Genomic DNA, 20,160 nt, shown 5'->3' on the forward strand with positions numbered 1-20,160 from the left:
ACACGCAAGTGCTTAATTTACTATAAGGATGATGATGTAATGTGTAATCTCAATCCCATCTGGTTGCATTTTAAGTCACAAAATGTGCACCTGTGGTGTTTGCATGTTTTCAAAGGTAGTGTAGGCCAAACAAATCTAACACCGGCATCTGCCTACTAGATTGGACTTCGAAGAGGGAGATGGTGCATGGTGTCCTGAGATCACGGTGGAGCCGGACCACCTTAAGGAGTTCCTGCAGATTGACTTGCGTTCGCTCCACTTTATCACCCTTGTGGGCACCCAGGGTCGCCACGCCGGCGGGATTGGAAACGAGTTCGCCCAGATGTACAAGATCAAGTACAGCCGCGACGGAAGTCGTTGGATCTCATGGCGAAACCGGCAGGGCAAGCAGGTGAGCTGCTTGATTTAAAGCGCAGGTCTCAAATTCAAATTAAACCTGTCATTTTATGCAGTCCGCACACAAAGCTTTATTCTTGACTTCTGTTTAAACCGAGTGTACTGTAGTTATTGTGGCCTAAAAGAAACAGTAAATACTAAAGGCCAAAGTATTGTAAAACAGTCCAAGTTAGCCATGTCTTTTTTGTATTAACTATTAAGCGACCAAAATCAGGAGTTATTTTATACCTTATATGTGATGTGTTTTCACAAAGTCAGGCTTATTACTAAATTGAGATATTGATACCTTCTATTGTTTTTAAATGCCATATACACGGTGAAAGCTCAAAAATGGATGAAGTTACAACAGTTTGAAATTTACCAACTTGAAATCTCTAGTTTTGAGAAAAATGTAATGTTTTAGCACATTTATCTTTGAAATCTCCAAAGAAATCAATACCTTAGAAAAATAATAATTGACCCGAAACCTTCAGGAAGTGTTAAACACCCACTGGAGAGTAAATTTTAATAGCAGGTAAGGACATCATCTGAGATTTCTATGCTTTAAATACATGAGGAAGTTTAACATCTCAACAGATGAAATTGTGCAAAAATGGTTCTTTAGCTCCCATTCTAAAACTTCTTTTCTATTTACCTTACAATTCATTCCTGGGGCATCGTCTGCCAAGGTTTGCATTTTTTAATGTTGCTATGTGTGTGTGTGTGTTTTAATGTCAAATTATCAGAATGGGAGATGTGATCTAAGATTTTTGTGTCATTTAAAACACAATTTGGTACTTGGTGTAGCCAAGTGGTGACCCAAACGTTTTATCACAGATATTATATCTCAGTTTTTTTAAATTTTTTATTACATTCGCATGGTTGAACAGGTTTGTTTTTATTTTTTTTTCTCAATGTGATAACACACCAACATTGCAGGACTTAAAAGTCTCTCCAAATATGCTGCTTGCATCAATGCACACAGTGAGACTAGATTTGCAATGAAACTTGCGCATATCTTTTCGTTTTCACGTCTCATATTTCATTCCTCTTATTTGATTTACATTTCATCCCAAATGAGCGAGTATAAAAGTGTACCATGTCCCCGACTGATTCGTTGTATACTTGATGTGCCTTTAGTCCTGGTTCAACATCACGAGAATGATCATACCTGAGGAGAGATCAAAACATTACATTATTATTATTTTATTTATTATTACAATACGTTATTAGAGTATGTGATCATTCAAAGGGCATTTCAAAAGTTTTACCTTTTTTTTTCTTTTATTCTCTCCGTGACGGGAGGGACATGCTCATCATGTAAACAAAACATTGAATTCTGTTGTGACACAACTTGCTTTAATGCAAGAATGAAAGCATTAAATTAGAAGTAGAAAATAGTCTTGTTAAAGAAAGACACCCCGAATTAAATTTGGATTACTTGGCAATGTTCAAATGACATGATGATCTTCCTGCCATAAGGTGAAGAACAGCATTTTGTACACGATGCAAAATGTACAGCTGCGTTGGCACTGCTGTACATCTGTCTGTCTGTCTCCTGTTCTACGTCATGCTAAAATGTCAAATCTTGGTCTTTTTGACTTTGTTCATTTATGTAATTCATTCATCAAATGATGTTTGCGACAACTCTTTGCAATGACGCACATGATCTCCTAATCTCTCATTTTTATACGCTTCAATCCCAAATTGATCTTTTATGACTGCTAGGAAATGAGTCGAGCCCTTAAAGAGTTTGTTTTTGTAGAAATTAAAAAATGACCAATAAAAAATGTCTGCTTAAAATTCATATTTTGTCAAAAACTCCAAATTTCCCCGACATACGCCTGCTTTAGTGAAAACATGTCACATGTGTCAAAATGTATATTATTTTTTAATAATCAACTGGTCAATCTGTTATCAGAGTTGACAAATAGAGTAATAAGTCATCTAGTTCTCAGCGGCTCAATTACAATGTTGCCCGCAACAAGTTTGACTGCCCTTATTCGAAGCACGACAGGAACGACGGATGTGTGTTTGTCTTACGCAGGTGATCGAGGGGAACAGGAACGCCTATGACATCGTGCTGAAGGACCTTGAGCCCCCCGTCGTCGCTCGATTCGTGCGCTTCATGCCCGTCACCGACCATTCCATGAATGTCTGCATGAGGGTGGAGCTGTACGGCTGCGAATGGTTGGGTAAGAGGAAAAACCAAAACAACATGCATAAAAGTTGCCATACAGAAAATAATAAAGTATTGAGTCCCCTTCAACTTTCTGACAGTATAATTGAAAATAGGGATGCCTAAAGAAGAGTCCAGTGCAGGAAGTTGATAATTTTTTATTTGACAGACGGTCTGGTGTCATACAACGCCCCGGTAGGCCAGCAGATGACTTTACCTGAATACGCCGTATACCTCAACGACTCTGTCTATGATGGCGCAATCATCTACAGGTCAGTGTGTGTTTGTGCGTGAGTGTCTGTGTATGTGTCCTTCATTGGCCGCAGCCTAAAACCTTTCCTCATCGTACCCTTGTTATTGTTGTCACCCGGTCGCTATGGTGACAACAAAGAGACAGCGGTGAGAAGGTCCAGGTGGCAAACCGTGCTCATAGGAGCGACTGAGTCATCCCAAGAAAGCATGACATTATTAGTGTTTGGATTATGCCATTGTAAATGAATAATGTCCTCCATGACACAGTCCTCCATTGGGTCAAGTTTCACAAATATATTTAGTTGAATTCACTTGCAATTGCTTGTGCAATGTCCCCACCTAGTGATGGTAAAGTGAAAATTATCCAATACGAATACAAAAACTGCATTAATTCTACTACTAGGTGGGTAGTTTAATTGAATTCTACAGTGGGTTAATTTTTCTTTTTATCTGCATGCTTATTCCATTTCCTCTGTCCTCTCTCTGTCCCAGTATGACGGAGGGCTTGGGCCAGCTGACGGACGGAGTGTGTGGACTGGACGATTTCACAGATAGCCACGTGTACAACGTGTGGCCCGGTTACGACTACGTGGGTTGGAGCAATCAGAGCTTCCCCGCCGGATACGTGGAAATCATGTTTGAATTTGACCGCATACGAAACTTCACCACAATGATGGTGAGCCGTCTCTCTATTTGTTCATTAACAAAGTAGCCATTCAGCGGTATCCTGGTGTCAAAAAATAAATAAAAATGTTGAAGTGTGAGGGGGAGCTTCTATAAGGCGAGATTTTAGCGTAATAGAAAAGTACTGTCGTTCTTTGGTAACATCTTGTTGAATAACTTTGAATTTGAAATGAAAATTGCACTTTTACTTTCACCATCTTCCAACATACAAGGTGAGAACTCAATCTTTTATTTGTACAGTCATGTTTTTTAATCTTTAAATATCTTGAACTGAAAGATACAGTACTGAATTTGTATTGGGAAGACACATTTGTCTGTTTTTATGTCAATTAAGCTAATATACTGCATATCCAGTGTGCACACGGATGGTATCGGCCGCGGGATATTGTAATAGTGGCGTCTTCTGATTCCAGGTTCATTGCAACAACATGTTCATACACAACGTCAGGGCCTTCCAGCATGTGGTTTGCTACTTCCGCTCCGAGTTGGACTGGGAGGCCACGCCGCTCACCTTCAGCCTCGCGGTGGACGACGACGACCCCGGCGCACGCTTCGTCTCCGTCCCTCTGGCTAATCACATGGCCAGCGCCATCAAGTGCCAATTCTATTTTGCAGACGTGTGGCTCTTGTTTAGCGAGATCACCTTCCAATCAGGTAAAGTATATAAATATGTATTTCCATGAACAATCACTCTCAGTTTGTGCAAAAATGTACATCTCCCTCATATTGTTCTGCTAATTTATAACCAAATTGCAATGCATGTAAATTTTCTCAATTCCTGGATGCACACACATTAGCATTAAATGTCGAACTGCTGAACCAACTACAACTGTATTGTTAAGCGTAAGGGCAGCACAAAAACTTCTTTTTAGATGACCGTAAGTGTAAATTGTTTTTCAGATACAGCCATGTATAACACAACACTAAATCCTCCCAAGACAGGACTTCCCCCCATCATCCAGCCAGGTCAGTGAAAATTTTATTGCAACTTATTTACATTCTTTTTCACCATTTTAAGTTCACCTTTGCCCACTTGCACCACAGTCTGTATTCAGTGTGTGTTCATATGTGATCTATTAAAGGCTCTCCCACCCTGCCGTGGGCAACCGCTGGTGTTGTTTTTATAGCGTCTTGTGACGCTTGTTAGTTTTTCCTGTGATTTAACACAGTTATATACTGTATAGTTATGTATAGCTAATGCTCATCATCAAGAAACAGAAAGGCTTTGTGAGATTCATATTTAATTAAGTAGTGAAGGAAATGCACTTTTGCAATTTTCCGAGGACTGTTTTGTGTTTCTGATACGGACGCCAAGCAAACAATCCTTTTTGTTTTGCAATCATGTGTTAAAAATCGGACTTCAGGGGAGGTGCAGTAACTTGAGAAAAGTGATGAAAAAGCTGTCTCAATGACAATGGGGTTTTTTCATGCTTACAACTTCTAAAAAAGCCATCACGTTTTGCCTTAGATTAAGGTTTGCATAGAAAATAGACTCATTGCCCGATATAATTAATCACTTTAGTATTCAATACAAATGTCTTTATCTTGGCTTTAAAAAATAATTTTTCAGCCAAAATACTGCGGATTTTTTTTTTAATAAAAATGCACATAGGAAAATATTTTTAAAAAATCTTTGCGATGGAAACAAATATCCTAAATCAGCAACATCAATTCACAGTTATAATATTTTCATGCTGACATGTTCATGTTATTTATTGACTGCATTTTTCAAAGATATTTTAAACTTGGATTAAAATACAAGCATCAATACAATTATTTATTGCTTGGATGCAATGCAAGTAATATCCATCAGGTGTTCCTTTGACGTTTGCCTATGTTTTAAAACGCTTGGAGAGGCCTCAATAAGCCATCAGGACCAAAAGACCCAGACTCAGGAAATGGACGGGGGAAGGGGTTGACGATCACAGGTGAACGCAATCAGATGAACGAATGGAACCAAACTGCTTTTGAATTTTGGAAGGAAACAACATTGCTGGGAAAGATTTTAGCAGGACTGTCTGTGCTAGTGTCTACTTGTTATTAATACCACTTAAAAATATTTTCATGACGGTACGTCTTGCACGTCTTTCCTATAATACTTCAAACACCTCCCCGTTCCCCTCCCCAGAGGACGACCCCACCCATAAAGTTGACGACAGCACTACACGCATTCTGATCGGCTGTCTGGTAGCCATCATTTTCATCCTGGTGGCCATCATTGTCATCATCCTGTGGAGGCAGGTGTGGCAGAAGATGTTGGAGAAGGTAAATCGCGTCCCGAGTCAAATTCAACATGTATTTTTTATTATAATTAGAAGTTGTTCGTTCCCTATTAGTAGATATAAACACTGTACCTAAAAATTTGAACGACAGTTCCTACTTTGTCAACGCAGAGTGAGACCTTCGCTTTCAGTCACAACCAGGCGAGCAGCGCCACCAGTGAACAAGAGTCCAGCTCCACCTACGAGCGAATCTACCCGCTGGGCTCTGACTACCAGGAGCCCTCACGGCTTATATGCAAGCTGCCCCAGTTCACACAGAGCTCAGAGGAATCTGGTATGTCCAAAACAAGAAATTAAATTAATATCATGAAATACAAGTGTAGAACAAAATGTGAGAAATTATGACACTATGATTAGTTTATTTATCATATTCCTTGTTACGAGGGTTCTTAAATAATCTAAGTGGGTTTAAAATAGTATTTAAAGGGGTTTTTCATTTTTCACCTCCCAATATCTGATATAAGTCCGGAAACAATCATAACACAGTACATAAAAAAACATAATTTCATAGTTTTCGCAACTTTGATAAACTTGATACACACTTGTGCTACCACATTTCAAAAATGAAAAAATTAACTCATTCAATCCTAAAGGCATATTTTTTTAAGAGTCCAGACAGACAATCCCAGGTAACTATTTTATTTTAATTTCATTTTTTTCTTCAAGAGTTGTCTATAGGACGTTATAAAAATGTCTGGTACTAAATGAATTTAGTACAAATTGATTACTTTTGGCAAATTCGTACTAAAGTAATCAACTACTTTCATACTTTAATACCTCAATAACTCCATTACTTTGGTATCCCAAGTAATCTATTAGTTTAGTACCTTACGTTATTATTTCAATTATTTTGGCACATAATTACCTAATGTAATCAATTACTTGAGTATTTAATTGAGTAACTGATTGAAAAGGTGAAACTATAACTGATATTGAAAAAGACAACAGTATGTTTATAGATTTGACTTTTTTTTAATCTCGGTTCTAAAATGGGTTTCATGGGCAATTCAGGGAGTACATGGGATTTTTAAAGGTCAGCAAATCAAATTGAATGTCTATTTTAATGCTGTGACAGAAACAATGCAGTTTCGTTTTCGTAATAAGACCAAATGAATTGGAACTTGAAACAACTTATTGCTAAATTGTGTCGTAATGACCTCTTTGTACAACATAGTATGCCTTCATTTTGTGTTTTAAAGGATGAGTATTGTCAATAGTGATACAATTTTCCAGCAGATGAGCCAGAATTAAAACCGATGATGTTATATGATCTATCTGTCTGGAGTTAGTGAATACAATACACCTAGATAAGTTGAATAAATCAGATACGGATGGCAAAGCACTCAGTTTTAGGTCTTTTTTTTTTCATCCAAAAATGCTTTGCCTGGGTTCATCAATCAATCAAATTTTATTTGTATAGCCCTAAATCAGCGAAGCCTCGGTGTGTTGGAAGTCGGTTAGTGGTACTTGACTGGGAATTTTTTTTTTTTAAACTCATAGAGTGCGCATCACTGAAAAAAGATTGCAAGCTACTTCTTTAGATCACACAAACTGGCACTTGCGCTGAAGGTGTGTAGACTTTTTTTTTTTTTTAATGCACTGTATTTAACCATCCATCATGGTTGTACTCCAGCTTCCAGCAGTACGACGGCCCAGGATGGCGTACCTCACTATGCTGAGGCGGACATCGTTACCCTGCAGGGTGTGACAGGTGGCAACACATACGCCATCCCAGCGCTCGCCATGGACTTGCTCTCCGGGAAGGACGTGGCAGTTGAGGAGTTCCCACGGAAGCTGCTCACATTCAAAGAAAAACTGGGAGAGGGCCAGTTCGGCGAGGTTGGCACTTGTTTCCGGAATTTGATTCAGGGTCGCGGGAAAAAATATGAATGATTAAAGACCTCACTTGTTTTTTTTCCCTGTTTTTAGGTGCATCTTTGTGAGGCAGAGGGAATGCAGGAGTTTATGAATAAAGAATTTTTATTTGATGTGCCAGAAGCAGCCACAGTTTTAGTGGCGGTGAAGATGCTGAGGTCGGATGCAAGCAAAAACGCAAGGTATTGAGTCAAACGAATGAAAAAATAGGCTATAACCTTGTCTAATACAGAAGTAGTCCTTTGCCGCCATCTTGTGACATCTACAGGCAACCGTTTTGAGGAGGTGTTCAATTATTTTCCATTTTTCACTAATCTAAGCATGTGTGTTTCATGGAAAGAATTCAGTGCAGAGAGGGACAACCTGCATTAGATTTTGCAGGTGTACCAAATTATTTGACCGGTTAGTGCCCAGTGATTTACACTCCCAAAGTACCATAAATCTTGCCGCGTCTTTTTTAGGAACGACTTCCTGAAAGAGATCAAGATCATGTCTCGCCTGAAGGACCCCAACATCGTTCGCCTGCTGGCCGTGTGTATTTACAGCGACCCCCTATGCATGATCACCGAGTACATGGAGAACGGAGATCTCAACCAGTTTCTGTCCCGCCATGAGCCGGAGGGACAGCTGGCTCTACTCAGCAATGCGCCCACAGTCAGGTAGATCAAATACTCACACGCTTTGAAATGTATAAGGAGATTGAACTTGCTCATTTAAGTACAATAGGACAATAAAATAAAATACAGTAAACCCTCTTCCATTACAGCAGTTACGTTCCAGACCACCTTGGCAGCGAGTGAAATCTGGAATGGTTACCCATGTCTGTGTTTACAAAAAAGTGCTACTAACATATTATCATGATAAAGGTCAATAGTCATGCTGCAGATATATTTATAAAATGAACTTATAGCTTTTTTTTCTGCTTTTCCAAAAAGTAGGACTAGAGACAATTTCACATGCAACTATAGAGCAAAAACTTGCATATACTCCTTTAAAATTTAGTGTTCACCTTAATAGTGGCGACCCGGTGGAGCAGGGGTTAGCACATTTCAGGGACTTGGGTTCAAATCCACCTCGCTGCGGCTTTCCTGTGTAAAGCATGCATGGGTTCTCTCCGGGCACTCCGGCTTCCTCCCACGCTCCAAAAAAAATGCAGAGCAGTTGTATGTATTGGACATACTAAATTGTTCTTAGTTTTGATTAGGTGTGTGAATGGTTATTTGTCTCTGTGTGCGCTGCAGTTAGCTGGCAACCAGCTCAGAGTATCACCTGCCTACTGCTCAAAGTCATCTGGGATAGGCACCAGCAAGCCTGCCACCCTTGTGAGGATAAGCGGCTTTAGAAAATGGACGGATGGATGGAACATAATAACGCTCTGCCGACTAGTGGTCCATATAAGAATTACAGCCAAATACCTTTAATTTGCGGGAAAAAAAATCATTAAAAAAAACTGTGATGTCGGGCATTTACTGTGAGTAAGTCTCAAATTGACCGTTAACTCGCATTCATCCCACCCTCTCCTCTACAGTTTTGGCAACCTGTGCTGCATGGCAGCCCAAATAGCATCTGGCATGAAGTACCTCTCCTCGCTCAACTTTGTGCACCGAGACCTGGCCACGCGAAACTGCCTGGTGGGCAAAAACTTCACCATCAAGATAGCCGACTTTGGTATGAGTAGGAACCTGTACAGTGGCGATTACTACCGCATCCAAGGCCGAGCGGTGCTGCCCATCCGCTGGATGTCCTGGGAGAGCATCCTGCTGGTGAGGACCAATCAAATTGAGAGAGAATAATGTGGTTTTTTTTCCTCAGCCAGAGAGGTTATGATATATAGAGAGCAATACTGCGACCTAGTGGTGAGTAATAGTAATAATAGTAGTAGTGGTAGTAGTAGTAGTTGTTAGCAGTAGGTTTTTTTTTTTTACTTTTTAGGTCATAATCCTGATGCCATTCAAACACAACTTACTGTACATCATGTACTCGTAATATCCTTAAAGATAATGGCAACTCCCTAGAAAGTCATAAATGTCACTCTATACCTGTAAGTCTGTTAAGAATGTAAGAAGTTCAAACTAACTAACCCAGTAATTGGCCATCTCTGGTTCTGTTTTGTCCCTGTCGTCTTATGGTTAGCAATGGTTATAAAAAAAACAATAAAAACATCTTTCTTAACACAGGGTAAGTTCACAACAGCGAGTGACGTGTGGGCCTTTGCCGTCACCCTGTGGGAGATATTGAACTTCTGCAAGGAGCAGCCCTACTCGCAGCTCACGGACGAACAAGTCATTGAAAACACGGGGGAGTTCTTCAGAGATCAAAAACGACAGGTGAACAGTGAGCTTCTTTCATTTAACAAAAAGTGACCTTATGGAAAGCTACCTCAGGCAACTTTAACTAGAACCTCCTTAAGTGAGCACTCATCAGAAGTGTTGTTGGGGGTTTTGAATGGTGCAATATAAAGTAATTATATTTTTGTTGCATTGTCACTCCAGCAGACAGCATTTTAGCACCAAACTGATAAAATGCACTTTGTCAGTTTTGTAAGGCCCAAATAGCGCCCAACACGACGTAAATACAATATGCATTTTTTTACATCTCATAGAGATACTTTGCTTTATTTATGTAGTTTCAGCAAACGAAGTTAGTATCTATTTTGTAATTAATGTGTTCAATTATTTTTCTGTGCAATTTAGACCTTTAAAATCACTTCGCCCATTGGTTCGAAACTACTCAAAATTACATCACACATGCTCACATAACCACTAGGTTCAGATAACCAATCTTGGCTCAGCTTGCAAACATGACATGACGCAACCCAGGAAAGAGGTGAGCCGTGATTTATCGCTAACCTGAGCCGTGAGAACATGTGATGTCATTTTTACTCGACGACAAGTGGCAAAATGTCTATCATGGACAAAATATTATTTTTTTACTGCTGAAAATGGCTAAATAATTTAAGTACCATTTTCAGGCTGGTAACACTGCTTTCCAACGCTGCAGCTCTGCTTACCTTCAGGCTTTCACATGATTATGTTGATGCATATGAGACAGAAACATTGTCAGCAAACGGTGATGTTTACATCATGCAAAACTCAGTGCAGGTTTGCTTACCTTGCCACCACCGGCCTATTTAGCCATATCCCATCGACATACTTAAAGCAAGAATAATGAATCGGCAATAAATTAGCGAGGGTTCTTTGCCAATCCAAGCTGAAAAATATTGTGTGAGAAACTTGGCTTGGAGAGCATTATGTTAATGACCTCCTCTGTAATGTCACACCACAACAAGAATTCACAGTTCACCTTTAATTCCATTTTCTCACAGATCTATCTGCCACAGCCAGTGCTGTGCCCGGATTCGCTCTACAAGGTCATGTTGGGCTGCTGGAGGAGGAACACCAAAGAGAGGCCGTCCTTCCAGGAAATACACAGAGCCCTCCTGGAAATACAACCATAGGGCTGCTGCGTGGTTCCAGTTAGAGGAACACCGTTTGTCCGGCGCGATCCAGCCTTAAGCTACTCGTGCGTGCCATCTGTGTTGGTTTGGAGAACACTGTGCGGCGGACGTACGTGCTACGGACCGACCCGAGACACCCGTCCACATATTCCATGAAAACACAAAACAATGTATGCTTGTGTTACTCCTGTTGAACTGTAGCAAGTGAGATTCTGCACTTTTCACGTTGTTTTTAGCTGACCAAAGAATTATATTTTTGCGTGCGTTATTGTTCGGAAGACTGCTTGAATGTAGCGGGGGAAATTGCAGCCGATTTCAAGTGTTTCATCTCAGTCTCATTGTTGAACAAGAAGGAAACTTCCAACTGTAAAGTCTGTCTTTACTTTGTAAAGTACCACGTTTTTAAGTTTCAACCACCAGTATTTTGTACTCATATTTATATATGTTGATATTTGACAGTTTCTGTGTACTTGATACATTTGTGTATGAATATGCTTTTTTCTTTTCTTTTCTATATTCGGGGTACGTCGTTGGATTAGTGATCCAAAACACAAGCGGGTGGATGGATAATGCAAAACGTGTCGAGAAGTAGAGTTGTTAATTAATGTGTAAGCGTTGTCGTGGAAATGGATGGTGATGTATGTTTTAAATGATTAGATTTCAGAAAAGGTTAAATGGGGGACAGATTTATTTCCTTAAATCAAGCATGAAAGTGTTTTTGTACAGCAGTTAGTGAACATGTTTATATTCTGTACACTATAACACACTTCATACATTGATTGATTTATAATACATAACTGGGAAAAACAATCCAGGGCAAGCTGTCATTAGGTTGGGTTGACCCAAATGACAACAAAAACCACATGTAATTTGTTGTTCTTTGCCGGCCCACTCAAGTTGTCCTCAAATCGTTCGTTTTAAGAGTTGTATGTCTAAGTATGTCTTTGGTAGTTTTGACGAACGGCGAGGGCAAGATAGGATCTTAGTTAATGTCAATCAGGCATGTATATGGTGTGAATAAAGCATTTACTGTTTTCATGTAGTATTTTTATGACATATCATGACATATTACGTATACACGATTCAAAGGAAATCAAGGGCAATTTTGTTCAAATGTTTTAAAAATCTTACCTGCAAGAAAATTTTAGAAAGACAAAAAGACATTTTATTACAAAGGCAGATACCAGAGACATTACAAAAACTCCATGTAGAGCAGATTATTGGATTGGAAGCCTTTTTACAGAAAGGTTATGCATTCCTGGGGAGAAAATCTTTAACGAACTTAAAGGTACTGTATTGTGTTTCTTGTAATTGAATAGGTTTAAGCTTGAGCATGGGATGTTTCCGTACACCTCTTTCAGTCTTGATATTGCTCAATGACTTGGAGATGGATGGAATGAAGTCGGGATGAGATGGATCACTTTTTGGATTTCCTGCAAAAAAAAAAGTAAAAATGTCTCTACCAAATCAGTAGGACCCCCAATCTAGTATTGAAATATCAGAACTTAACATTTGCCTCACATCTTCCTTTTTAAATCATCTTTTAATTGATAACAATAATCCAATCACTTTAAAATCAAAATTTAATTGACTATGGATAGTTTTGAATCAATATGGTATCAGGGAAGCATGGTGAAAGATTGGTTAGGATGTCCACCTCACAGTTAAGAGTAGAACCATGTTCAATTGAGCTCACTCCGACCTGAGTGGAGTTTGCATGTTCTCCTCGTGCCTGTATGGTTTCTGAGCAGATGTATTGAACACTCAAAATTGTCCTTAGGTGTGATTGGGTGCATAAATGATTGTCCATCCCTGTGTGCCCTGCATTTGACTGGCAACTAGTTCAGGGTCTAATTCGGGCCTACTGCCCGTAGCCAGCTGGGATAGGCACCAGCAAGCCAGCTACCTTAATGAAGATAAGCGGCTAAAGAAAATAGATGGAATGTGGTATTGTGGTATAATTTTTTAATAGAAATTTAACCACTACTTAACGGTTGTGTCGATCCACAATAAGACGAATCTCGCATCTTGTTTTTACCCATCCAGCCTCGCATTTGCTCTCGTTTATTGTGTAGTCGGAAGTCTCAGAATTTATTTTGATTAGTAAACTGTTTTGATGTAAATTGTGGTCGCCATTTCTATTTACGTCTGCAAAATTAATGTGAGTGTACAAGAATGCATCAAGGACGTGTCAATGAGTTCGCCTGATTAGTCTTAATTACCCTGATTAGTATTAATTACAACCTTTGTCCACCTTTCACGTCGTTTAGGGTCTCTTGGAAATACATCGAAAAAACGTTTCCGTTAAGTTTTCAAATTATGTTTCGACAACCAATTCCACCACCAAATTTAGGCATGTTTATCAGGTAACAACACTAATAAAGCTGCTAAAACTTCTGTTGTGAATGCAATTTACCGCTAATCCCCTATCAATCTAGTCAACCACGTGCGTCTTGTTTTCTTCGAAACCTCAATACCGAAAGTTGACGAGGTTTCATGACGCTCGGAAATTGGGCGGTCCTACCTTACTGGCGCGACCATACGTATCCTGAGTGATTCTCTCGCATCCAATAGTAAAACAACGGGGGAGGGTCAAAAGCATGGCTGTCAGGCGAGTCCACGAATACTCATTTTCCTGTGCGAGTTGTTAGAACACAAACTAGTTCATAGCGTGGTAGTGAAAGGATGAATAAGATTGTTTTGGTGACGGGAGCCAACAGGTAAAAGCGGTTGTTTGTTAAGTCATTTGTTGTCGAGTGCCGTCCGCCGTGTGATGGGTGGTCGCACAATGAAAAAACAAAATGTAATGTTTTAGAAAGAGTAGTGGTAGTATTAGTATATAACGGGACATTAACATACGGAATGCACGAAAACGTAAATTATACACGTAAGTTTGGTTTGCTTTTTAACATTTTAGATGTAGTAGTTTTGGCTCAGTTCTGCATAGTGTGAGGGCAAGAACTACGGCAGGCCTAAAGGCTCACGTAAAAATACAGATTCGTAAATCCCTATTGTCGAAAAAAGAAGAATTCCATTTATTTTACGTGTATTTGATTTAAACAAATTAAAAGTGCATACTTTACTCAGAAAACGACAAAAATTACAAACGTTTTTTTCCCCTGTTAGTTACGTACATACTGTCGTTGTTTTCTTCAAATGAACGTCTATCAAGTTTGTATTGTACAGAAAAGTAGTGGAGTGGACAGTTTTAGTTCAGGCTCAAGTCTGACAGGATAACCGGGACTGAACTGAAAACAAGTCCTGCATTTGCCAAACAAACAACTGATAAATGTTTGTTCGGGCCTCTTTTCAGTGGCATAGGCCTGGCTCTCTGTGAGCGTCTCCTCAGCAGCAAGGATGCAGAGGAACTCCACCTGTGCCTGGCCTGTAGGAACACAAGGCGCGCCGAGGCCGCTCGTTCCGCTCTGCTTGAAGCTCACCCCACAGCCCGGGTGATGCTGCTGCAGATGGACACCAGCAGCATCAGCTCGGTGCTCAGTGCAGCACGGGAGATTCTTCTTAGGTGGAAGGATACACTCAAGATTTTTAGCTCTGCTTACCTTGCAGAAAGCCACCATTGGTGTTTATTAACTCTACCTTGAGTCTTTTAGATAGGATGGTGTGCTCACAACAGTCAAACTATTTAACTTCTTGTCTGTCTTCTGCAGATTTGACCGGCTGGATTATGTCTACCTAAATGCAGGCATTATGCCAAATGCCCAGTTTGATCTCAAGGCTTTCTTTAAAGGTCTCTTTTCCAGGTATGCCACGCATTTATCACTAGTCTCCATTTTCCATCAATGTCATATCTCAGTCCAATGGACTATGGCATTGATGGAAAATGGAGACAGGTGTTAATTTACGTTCCAAATAAAACACTTCACCAAAAATGTTAAAAGCGACTTTTTGTCTGTACTGTTAATAAAGTTTTTATGATGGCAGCTAATTACCGTTATTACCTCCATCGGCGAATAAATGATTACTAAATCAGCCTATAACTAATCATTCCGTTTTTTTGTGTTTTTTTTTTTTTTTTTTTAACAGCAGTATCATCACCATGTTTGCAACTGGCGAAGGCATCCTGACACAAAAGGATAGAGTCACTCCTGATGGCTTGCAGGAAGTGTTTGCCACCAACCTCTTTGGTCATTTCCTCCTCGTGAGTCTGTCCGTTCCTGTCGGGATATAGTAGAAAGATGTGTCAACATTACTTCTCTGCTGAGGGAGCAAATCTTGAGGTCACATTAGCAGAATGTAGGCTACAATTGGATACGTCTGTCACTTGAGCAACAATGTTAATTAAAAATTAATAGCTTTACTGTGCCAAACGTAAGGTCACAGGCATCATTGCGCTGCCAATGTGTTTGCAGGGGATTATAAAATAACTTTTAGATGACCAATGTTTTTGGACTTTAGAATTTAGTTCAAAGATAATTTAGTGGATATAGGAAAGTAGCAATTGTAAAGTCGGATGCATAATACGGCTTGACTTACAAAATGTTTGTATTGGAGAGGATGTGAGTTTAGCCTGTGCTGTTAGATGTTACAGGGAGTCTTTGCTGTATGTTTATTAAAACATTAAATTATCCATTGGCAAGTTTAATATTTAAAGGAATACTAAACTTCATTTTCAAGTTCCAGCAGTAAATATTCAGTATACTGTCTGTGATTAATTTGATTAATTTTTTTCCACTTACAGATACTCAATCATTTAGATGCAGTGGTGTAAATATATTTTAAAAACACATTTTGCCACTCACAGTCAACTGAAAATGCGTGTGTGCTCAAGGTTTGGGAAGCGGCCAATCAGTTTTCTGGCTTTGGTCATGTGACATTCACAAGCTGAGCCCTGAGTACATGTGATGTAATTTTCAGTTGACAGCAAGGAGCAAAATTGTTGGCAAAGGTAATAATAGTTCATGGAAAATCCATGATGTTAGCAAATTGATTCTAGACAAAATATTGTTTTTATTGCTGATGGCTAATAGGTTTAATATGCCTTTAAGATTAATGCTATAAGATTCGTTTGAATAGGGATCATAATTTGGGGTATATTTCAATTTCTAACATCTATACATTTCAGGTTCATGCATATTTATATGTAACATACAAAACCCTAGATTCAATGAGCTAGCTCCCATAAGAAATACACAAAAATTATAGAGGCGTGTCACATTGGCCAAGGCAGAACTTATTACTTTTGTAATAGATAAAGATGCAAATAAATTAATTTCACTGTTAAAGTTGAAATATTTTCCCATGTGTTCATCTGTGGAGTAAGATTTTGTTTTAAGTACACCAGTGAAACAAATTAACTTTCAAACAACATTCAAATTTATTGAGACACACCTGTATGATCTGACAAATAGCAACTACCAAGGTGAAGGATTATTTCCTTTCAGATCAGGGAACTGGAGCCGCTTCTTTGCCAAGCCGGACGAACCTCTCAGCTCATCTGGACCTCCTCTAGTAATGCTCGTCGCACAGCTTTTAGCCTGGAAGACGTGCAGCACCGCAGAGGCTGCGAGCCATACAGTTCATCCAAATACGCTTCCGACCTGCTCAGTCTGGCAATCAACACGCACTACAACAAGCAGGTCGGTTTTAAAAACAGACAAAAAAAATGCTTTTATGACATTACGGTCAGCACAGCGGCAGACCTATTCGCACGTCTGCCTCTCAGTGCATAAGTCGCGAGTTCACTTCCCGCTCTGGCCTTCCATATAGAGTTTGCATGTTCTCCCCATGCCTGTGTAGGTTTTTCTCCGGGTTTCCAGGTTTCCTCCCTCATTCCAAAACATGCAAGTAGGTACAATGGGTGCTCTAAATTGACCTTAGGTGTGTTTGTATGAATGATTGTTCATTTGTGTGCCGTGCGATTGGCTGGCAACTAACTCAGGGTGTACCCAACCTCTACTTGACGACAGCTAGGATAGGCTCCAGCACGCCTGCGACCCTTGTGGGGGTAAGCGCTTAGAATAATGGTTCGATGGACATTACAGTCAAGCTAACTTAAATAAAAATACCCTCTCCAATTTTCTACGGTGTGAAAATTCTACAGAAAGTTTCCGTCAATGTTGTGTTGTCAAGCTAAGAGAAGGCTGGTGTCAGCCTAGGAAAATTATGAATATATCAAATATTTGCTTTTCAAATGGAAGTCTAGGTCATCATTGTACAGTGATCAGAAAGATCAGGATTTTCCTGATATACGTCTAATAAATTGTACGACAGAAATACAGTGAGCATTTATTATCAGAATTAGAATCTAAAGGCAAATTAATGTATGATGAATTGTTGTACCCTGCAGGGCTTGTATTCATCTGTGATTTGTCCTGGCTTTGTGATGACCAACCTGACATATGGCATCCTGCCTTCCTTCCCAGCATTCTTCTGGACCCTGCTTATGCCTCTCTTCTGGCTGGTGAGTGACACAAAAACTATGCAACAGCTGTCCTGATGCCATTCACCCCAATGCGCTTTCTCTTCATGTTATCAGATCAGATTTTTTACCAACACTTTCACTCTGACACCCTATAACGGAGCCGAAGCTTTGGTAAGCTGAACAAACTTTCTCACAAAAAAAACAAAAACAAAAACAAAAAAAACGCCCGGGACAATCATAGATGTGCTTCTCCTTTTGTAGTTTTGGATTTTTCATCAAAAATCTGAAAGTTTGGACCCACTTGCCAAATACCACAGTTTAACATCTGGCCTCGGCCATAGCTACACACAACCTCGGCAGGTATGTCTAGGAAATGTTATCACTTGGAATGCGCATTCAAGAAAAAATAATGTCACTAAATGTAGACTCTTTGCAGATGGACATCGACTTGGACATATCTGAGGTGCTCTATGACGAGCTGCTGCAGCTGGAACGTGATATCCGGCGTAAACAAACAAATAACATCTTAACAACCCTTTAACCACTGCCTCCTGCTTATGAGGTGTGTCAGCAAAGTTCCAAGACTGGTCTTGTATGACATGTTTTCTTTTGCCGTCAGTTCATCCCCATAGCGTCTAAAACACTCCCAGATTTCTCTGTTGGTTCTATGCTCTCCTGTAATACTGTGTACCATTCACATCGCCCATCGGCATGTTGAAAGCAGTTTTCTCTGTGTTCGTTTTATATTTTTTTTTAAAAATACCAGAAAAGGTATTTATATAGGCATAATCATGATCCTTCACAATTTCTGCACTAATTTACTGAGAAGTGAGAAGTCTGAGCCAGTTGAAGACAAATTTTGTTGTATGAACAAACAACAAAGTAGATCAGCACAGTGGAAGACTGGTTAGCGCACCCGCTTCACATGCTTAGGTTGTGGGTTTGCCTTTAGCTCCAGTGTTTCTGTGTGACTCTTGCATGTTCTCCCCGAGAGCTTTCTTCAAGTATTCCAGTGACTTCCCACATTCCAAAAACATGCAAGGTTGGACATTGTAAATTGTGCTTTGGTGTGTGTGTGAGTGTGTAGAGTTTTTTTCTCACCCAGTCGTTGGCTCTAAATGTCACGAATAACGTTTCTCTTCCATCCTTAAATCACATGCGCAGTTGTCAAATCCATAACGCTCGTAACAAAAAGTATCAAATTCCGGCATCAGGCTCTCTGTGTCGTCCCCAAAGCGTACATAGGTGCTGCGAGCGAGCTCCTCTGCAGCGTTGGGTAATGCTGGCGGTTGTATACTGGCATTCTCGCACTGTCGCTCGTCCGCCCCACTCACCTTGGGGTTTGAAAAAGCCCACACCATGCCGCAGAAGTACAAGAAGAAAGCCCCCATGACCAAAATCATGAGCGCGTAGGACTCCATCATGGCTTTGGTGACAATGGATGTCATGTCTGATGAGGATGCTGGGCTGCACTGGTACATTCAGATGATGCTGAGGCGGGTATCTTTCTGTGGGCTGCACCAACGGTCAGTTCATCTGTTTGTGGTGATAAGATGCTCTCATTTTGATGCAGTGCTGTCAGAGACCAAGTACAATAATGAACAAGTTATTACATTTAAACCTCGCTGACTGTCAAATTATTAGCTAAAAGGCAGATTTTATTTTTGCTCCTTAATGAAACCTCATTAGATCTCATTTGTACGAGAAAGAAAATGAATGGTCTTCCTGACAACTGCACTTATCAACTGGCATGGGGTTTGGCTTTTGTCATTTTGCACAACTCCCAAATAATAATACTGTACAGTAGATTAATGACATCTTGACTTTTGCACATCTTTTTAGAGCTTCATAAAGAGTAATAAAGACAAAAGGCTTGCTAATTACAAATACCAAATAAGTAAACAGAATTAAAAATCTTTAGGTTTTATTCTGGCTAGTAATTTACTGTTTTGGTTATTTTTACCAGCAACTTAAACCAGGGGTGGACACATTTATGCTCAAGGGTCACGTTTCATTTTTATCAAAAATTGATGGGCCAGCTCCTTCCTGTCGATTGTAGAATGTTCAAAACTAGCACAAAAAAAGAAAACATGTCAAGAATGTTGAAACTGTTAATGCTCCGTTTTAATGTATTTATTTAATCAATTCAATAATGGTTTTCTAATACAAAATGCATTTAATTTAGTTAAGCAAACAAAAAATGCCGGTGCACTGCTTTAACTGCTTAGTTTAGATCATGCTAATAACCCAAATATTTCACTAGTTCATCAACTGAATACGTTTTGTATACTTTCTTTTAGAAATATGACTGTTGTATTTTTGTTTAAACGTGTTAAGATTTAAAAAAAAATAGAAGCGCTTGTGAGCTCCGACATCCACTCTGTGACTAACAGAAATGTTTTACAAGTCTCAAGCTTTTGACTTTTGATTTGTACTCTCTTGGAGCTGCCGTCGTCATATGGGGTCCAGCACTACCCATGCGAGCATACTACTACTGCTGAATCTGAAATAAAGCTCTCCAAAGTTGTGAATTAAAGGCTTGACGAGTTTCTTTAAAGTCTCAAACGAAAGCAATGTTTTAAAGCGCGCGTGGGAAACCTCCGCAAGCGAACCACACGAGCTACTGTTGCATTGTGGGTACCGTAGTTTGTACCGGTGCCTCCTCCACTCCTTG

General features: G+C 39.7%; 2 protein-coding genes across 5 annotated transcripts in view; both read left to right on the forward strand.

Moving 5' to 3' along the window:
- Positions 1-12,138, forward strand: part of LOC148417394 (discoidin domain-containing receptor 2-like) — a 29,798-nt gene extending 17,660 nt beyond the window's left edge. For both annotated transcript variants that reach the window (XM_088424874.1, XM_088424875.1), the window contains exons 4-17: positions 160-391; positions 2,423-2,570; positions 2,724-2,826; positions 3,299-3,482; positions 3,904-4,144; positions 4,391-4,456; positions 5,619-5,755; positions 5,884-6,046; positions 7,406-7,611; positions 7,702-7,829; positions 8,109-8,306; positions 9,176-9,410; positions 9,825-9,974; positions 10,973-12,138. In XM_088424874.1, coding sequence (XP_088281000.1) covers positions 160-391; positions 2,423-2,570; positions 2,724-2,826; positions 3,299-3,482; positions 3,904-4,144; positions 4,391-4,456; positions 5,619-5,755; positions 5,884-6,046; positions 7,406-7,611; positions 7,702-7,829; positions 8,109-8,306; positions 9,176-9,410; positions 9,825-9,974; positions 10,973-11,104 — 2,323 coding nt within the window. In that variant the 3' untranslated portion in view covers positions 11,105-12,138. The remainder of the gene's footprint in view (positions 1-159; positions 392-2,422; positions 2,571-2,723; positions 2,827-3,298; positions 3,483-3,903; positions 4,145-4,390; positions 4,457-5,618; positions 5,756-5,883; positions 6,047-7,405; positions 7,612-7,701; positions 7,830-8,108; positions 8,307-9,175; positions 9,411-9,824; positions 9,975-10,972) is intronic.
- A 1,557-nt stretch (positions 12,139-13,695) lies between these two features.
- Positions 13,696-20,011, forward strand: LOC148417395 (3-keto-steroid reductase/17-beta-hydroxysteroid dehydrogenase 7-like). Of its 3 annotated transcripts, none has more exons than XM_088424881.1 (10): positions 13,696-13,824; positions 14,418-14,627; positions 14,773-14,865; positions 15,149-15,263; positions 16,507-16,701; positions 16,862-16,909; positions 17,412-17,525; positions 17,601-17,657; positions 17,748-17,846; positions 17,923-20,011. In XM_088424881.1, exons 1-10 carry the CDS (start codon positions 13,790-13,792, stop codon positions 18,025-18,027), a joined length of 1,071 nt encoding a protein of 356 aa, XP_088281007.1. In that variant the 5' UTR covers positions 13,696-13,789; the 3' UTR covers positions 18,028-20,011. The 3 variants fall into 3 exon arrangements, with proteins under 3 accessions (XP_088281007.1, XP_088281008.1, XP_088281009.1); XM_088424882.1 differs by having other exon boundaries at positions 15,152-15,263; XM_088424883.1 differs by lacking the exon at positions 16,862-16,909.
- The last annotated feature ends 149 nt before the right edge of the window (positions 20,012-20,160 follow it).

This window comes from Hippichthys cyanospilos, chromosome 10, assembly GCF_059441005.1.
Source record: "Hippichthys cyanospilos isolate Australia breed blue-spotted pipefish chromosome 10, RoL_Hcya_1.0, whole genome shotgun sequence".
NCBI classification, from domain to species: domain Eukaryota; kingdom Metazoa; phylum Chordata; class Actinopteri; order Syngnathiformes; family Syngnathidae; genus Hippichthys; species Hippichthys cyanospilos.

Excerpts from the sequence above, each read along its gene's own strand:
- LOC148417395 (XM_088424881.1), top strand. The coding sequence starts at position 13,790 with ATGAATAAGATTGTTTTGGTGACGGGAGCCAACAG. Across the intron at positions 13,825-14,417 it reads TTGGTGACGGGAGCCAACAG|TGGCATAGGCCTGGCTCTCT; the intron begins GTAAAAGCGGTT and ends GCCTCTTTTCAG. Across the intron at positions 14,866-15,148 it reads TTTAAAGGTCTCTTTTCCAG|CAGTATCATCACCATGTTTG; the intron begins GTATGCCACGCA and ends TTTTTTTAACAG.